Source organism: Raphanus sativus, chromosome 2 (assembly GCF_000801105.2).
Source record: "Raphanus sativus cultivar WK10039 chromosome 2, ASM80110v3, whole genome shotgun sequence".
NCBI lineage: Eukaryota > Viridiplantae > Streptophyta > Magnoliopsida > Brassicales > Brassicaceae > Raphanus > Raphanus sativus.
This window is the reverse complement of record NC_079512.1, coordinates 23,924,665-23,929,064: the sequence shown is the minus strand read 5'-3', so window position 1 is coordinate 23,929,064 and position 4,400 is coordinate 23,924,665. Positions and strand designations below refer to the sequence as shown.

The 4,400-nt window shown below is 33.2% G+C and overlaps 1 protein-coding gene across 1 annotated transcript; it reads left to right on the top strand.

Moving 5' to 3' along the window:
• Positions 1 to 704: 704 nt before the first annotated feature.
• LOC108841189 (uncharacterized) lies at positions 705 to 2,280 on the top strand. The gene is made up of 2 exons (XM_018613967.2): positions 705 to 1,964; positions 2,039 to 2,280. The coding sequence occupies exon 1, from the start codon at positions 839 to 841 to the stop codon at positions 1,949 to 1,951; it is 1,113 nt and encodes a 370-aa protein (XP_018469469.2). The 5' UTR covers positions 705 to 838; the 3' UTR covers positions 1,952 to 1,964; positions 2,039 to 2,280.
• Positions 2,281 to 4,400: the final 2,120 nt, after the last annotated feature.

The window sequence follows — 4,400 nt, the reverse complement described above, 5'->3', positions numbered from 1 at the left end:
AAACGACACTAAATCTCAAAACACATTTTGTTCATGTTGATTCTTATATTGATAGATTAATCATATCATTGTGTACTAATGTTATGTTATCTTGTTCTTTTGAAATTAGTTCAATGAGTTCTCATCGGAAAGTGTGTTGCAATATCAGCCGCAACATGGTTATGACACACTTGTTAAAAAAATATATTCAGTAGGAATTGAAACCTATATGATAGGTAATTGATAGTGAAGTATTGTTTGCATTTGAACCTCGGGTGATTGTTAAGTGAGCATTGCCCATTAATAGAGTATGTGTAGAGGTAGTGGTACTGGCTGATGTACATGTATACACTTTTTCTTGAGTAACATCACATCAACAATGTTTGCTTTTTAAGGAGTTTGAATCGTGACCAAATAAATGAAGAAAGCCTTTAATTTTTTTAACATTTTTAAGAAATCACACCATTTATGAAGAATGATTTTTCTTTTCATTTTCATTCCTTTTTATAGAGTATTATAGAATAATTTTTTTCTTTATTAAATCTGAAAAGTAACATTTATTTCTACTATTTTATTCTTATCTATTTTTCCCTATCCTTCTTAAAAACTGAAAAAGACATTTTATTTACAGAGGTTTTGTCATCTTTCCGTTTTGTTTGGATTAGACAATAAAAGGAAGAAAAAAGGCAAGTTAAAGTTACTATGGTTTGAAAGAAAATATCCAGTAAGATTGTGTCCGGTCCATTTGCTGAAGACAAATACTTGATGGCCAAGGCTAGTTCTATGTATTAATGGAGAAGATGAAAAAACATCAACTCTTTCAACCAGATTCTCTTTTCTCTCTCTTAAGAACATCCATATGTCTCTGCTCCTGAGGCGGCTCTCGAGTCACGGCCTTGGGAAACCTCCTGTGTCCGTGAGATCCTCTCTTCTTCTTTTTCTCTCCAAAGGATTCTCAACTTCATTGCGGCAAACCCCTCCTTGTAAAATCGTCTTGGCTGAGCCTTGTGGAGGGGATCTTGGAAAACTTGTGGTAATGAATTTAAATGAACCTGAGTGCACTGATTTGGAGAAGAAGGTGCCACTGGAGTTAGTGTATGATGAGAAGATAATAATAGGGGCATCCCGTGGCTGGATAGCTACTCTAAAGGAAGATGGAGTGCTGCGTCTCCAAGACGATTTCAACCCTGTGGCATCGGATACAAATCCGAAACGCATTCCTCTGCCTCCTCTTGTGACTCTGCCTCATTGCCAAACCAAAATCATCACCAATGTGTCACTGTCCTCATCTTCTCCAGAGGATGATCAAGACTGTGTCGTGGCTATCAAGTTCTTGGGACCGCAACTCAGCTTTTGCAAACCAGCCTCTCAGAGTAAACCAGAGTGGACAAACATCAAGATCGAGAACCCCTGCTTCTACTCATCCCGTGTCATGTTTTCCAAGAAACACAACTTGTTTCGCATCCCCGGGTCTGGAGGCCATGTCATCGGTTCATGGGATCCCTACAAACCCAGCAATAACCTCGAGCTTCAGAGCTTGCGGTTTACAAACATGCCCAAGCTCACAAAGTCTAAACAGAATCTTTTGGATATGTGCTGCAGGAGCGAGCACTTGGTGGAGTCACTACCTACCGGTGAAAATTTCTTGGTCAAGCAGTACAAGAAGACAATCAAGATCACCAAGGCTGGTATCGCTAGAATGAGAACCAAAGCTTTAATGGTATTCAAGCTAGACGAAGAGGGAAACGCCGTTTACACTCAAGACATTGGAGATCTTAACATGGTCCTCTCAATGTCTGAACCTTTCTGTGTCCTTGCTACTTCCTTTCCTGATTTACTCCCTAACAGTATCGATATCAAAGATTTCGACGAATCAGGTTTTGTCCATCTGAAATGCACAAGAGTCTGGAGTAGGTCTTATCCATGTAGTATCCCTTACTACATTCCACCACAACATATTATCGAGTCTTAGATTTGAATACTGAGTATGTTTTTCTCTTTCTGTTACACCATATCTGTTCTTCCAACTAATTATGTTATAAACATAAATTGAAAACAGAGAATAAAGCAAGGAGTTTCAATGGATCATGCAGTCCAATGAAGATAGCAATTGGATCATTTAGCCTTTTTTACTTCACCATATTATATGTTCAGATTCTTCAGAAAATTAACTTTCGTAGCTTCAGTCTCCCATATTGTAAAACAAAATGTTAAAAGTATTAACACCAATAATTGTTTCGCTGAAGAAGAAGCAATCTAAGGAACTCGTTATCTTTCTTTGACGATTCATAATTTCTCAATCAGATTTGGTATCTAAACATAGCTCAGAGAATGATAGATTTCTCTTCATTTTTTACCAAGGCATCTAGTAGAAGAGTAGTAGGAGAAGAGATGGAGGAGATGGTTTAGGAGACGAAGAAGATTAGTGGTAAAAGCGAAGGTAAGCATAGGGAGTCAAGTAGAATGGAAAGAGTTTGACAAGGACAAGGATCCAGAAAGAGATAGGAAGTGTAAAGTCATCAGAAGAGACAAGCTTAATTATGGTCTCTATGATAAAAGTATAAAACTCGTAATGTCTTTGTAAAACTCGTAATGTCTTACTAGATTTTGACCCGTCCTTTTAATGCGGGTATATTTTTTGTTTTAATTTAATTCTCATATTTGTGTTTTCTTTATTATTATATTCGTATTTTTCTTTGTGATTATATTCGTATTTTTCTTTGTAATCATATTTGTGTATAAATCTTAATCAAAATATATTTTATTAAATAATAGCAATTTCAAAATTGATCTAGTATATTGCGGTCGAACTCGCCAATCCACAAGTTTCAATTTTTTTGGTCAAAAATATAATCCGCACAACCCGCAAACAAATAATTTGTACCGGCATCTGCCCCATTTAATTTTGCGGTTATCCGCGGGTTATAAATTTTTTAAAAATAATTATTTAATTTAATTATTATAAAATTTTAAAATATATTTATAATAAAAATTCTATATTTTTAAAATTTAAAATTGTTTTTTAAAATTACCATATTTTTAAAAAAGTATTTACTTTTCTTTTTATTTTTATTTTTGAAATATTTTTTGATTGGTGGATACCCGCAATCCAAAATCTACCAACCCCCTCCCACCCCAAATAAAATACTCATAACCCACATCCGTAAATCGATTTTTTTTTTCAAATAGTTAAACAAAATTTATGATCTGTTTTGAAAAGAAAAATATATTTTTTTGTTTTATAGTTTTTAAGAAATATAATTTTTATAAACTCTAGGTTGTAACCAATTATATATCTGAATATCTAATTTTCTCTAGGATATATTTAATTGTTCTACTCACATCTCTAAATCTATAAATATAACTGAAAAAAATATACAAAATTTAGATTCAGTTACATTTTAAATTGGATTCAATTATTATCAATAGTACATGTTTATGTTTTAATAGTATTGATATATATATATAATTAGATTTGATTATCTAAAATAAAATGTACTTTTAGCTTTTAAAATATTAAATATTTACCTGTGGAGTTCATACATTTCAGTTATGAGTCGTATAGGTATATGTATATGTAGTAATGTAACAAATAATTAATAATTAATGATAAAGGATATTAAGCATTGGAGTTTGAGTTAAATCGAGAAGTAGTAATAATTATTTTCAAAAGTAACCGTCGCCATATATAAAGATTGACAAAGAAGTGGGTTCCTATAATTATGGAGATAAAATGGAGTAAAAACTGAACAATAACAACGTTTGCTAAATTAATAATATTGATATATGTTTCATTTTTTTTAAATGAGAGCTAACCCATATCAACTGGTCATGTTCCAAAATTAATAGTATTGATTGTAACTAACACTTGGATAATTTATGTATGTTGTGTCTACTCTACTGTCTTATTCCAATATAAATGGAGTTATGTTATAAACTGTGTGAAATGTGGAGAGTGAATTGTGAGGAATGTTGTGTGTATTTCTCATTAGCCAACACCACATTATATAGTGGTTTGTACAAGGGTTTACAAATACTTTACAAGGAAGTAAATCTACACATTAATACTCTTGACTACATTGATGTCATACATGAAGACTTGGTCAAGGTGATGATAACGAGGTTGACTGAGTCTTCTATTCTCGGACCGGTTTGTAGATGAACCGATGTAGACCGGATGTAAACCTTCTTGCACTTCCTCTTGTACTTGTTGGACTTGTCTAGTACTTGGTTAAGTACTTGGTTATGGTCCATCCACACAATGGTTTATAACACTCCCCCTTGGATGCCATAACCATATGAGTTCATAATATGCTTAATGTTGCCTCATTAAAACCTTACTAGGAAAACTCATTGGGATAAAACCATAGTTAAGGAAAAAGAGTACAACACATATTACTCCCCCTGATTTGAACATCACT

What these genes read in the sequence shown, in the direction of transcription:
- LOC108841189 (XM_018613967.2), top strand. Translation starts at nt 839, where the DNA reads ATGTCTCTGCTCCTGAGGCGGCTCTCGAGTCACGGCCTTGGGAAACCT.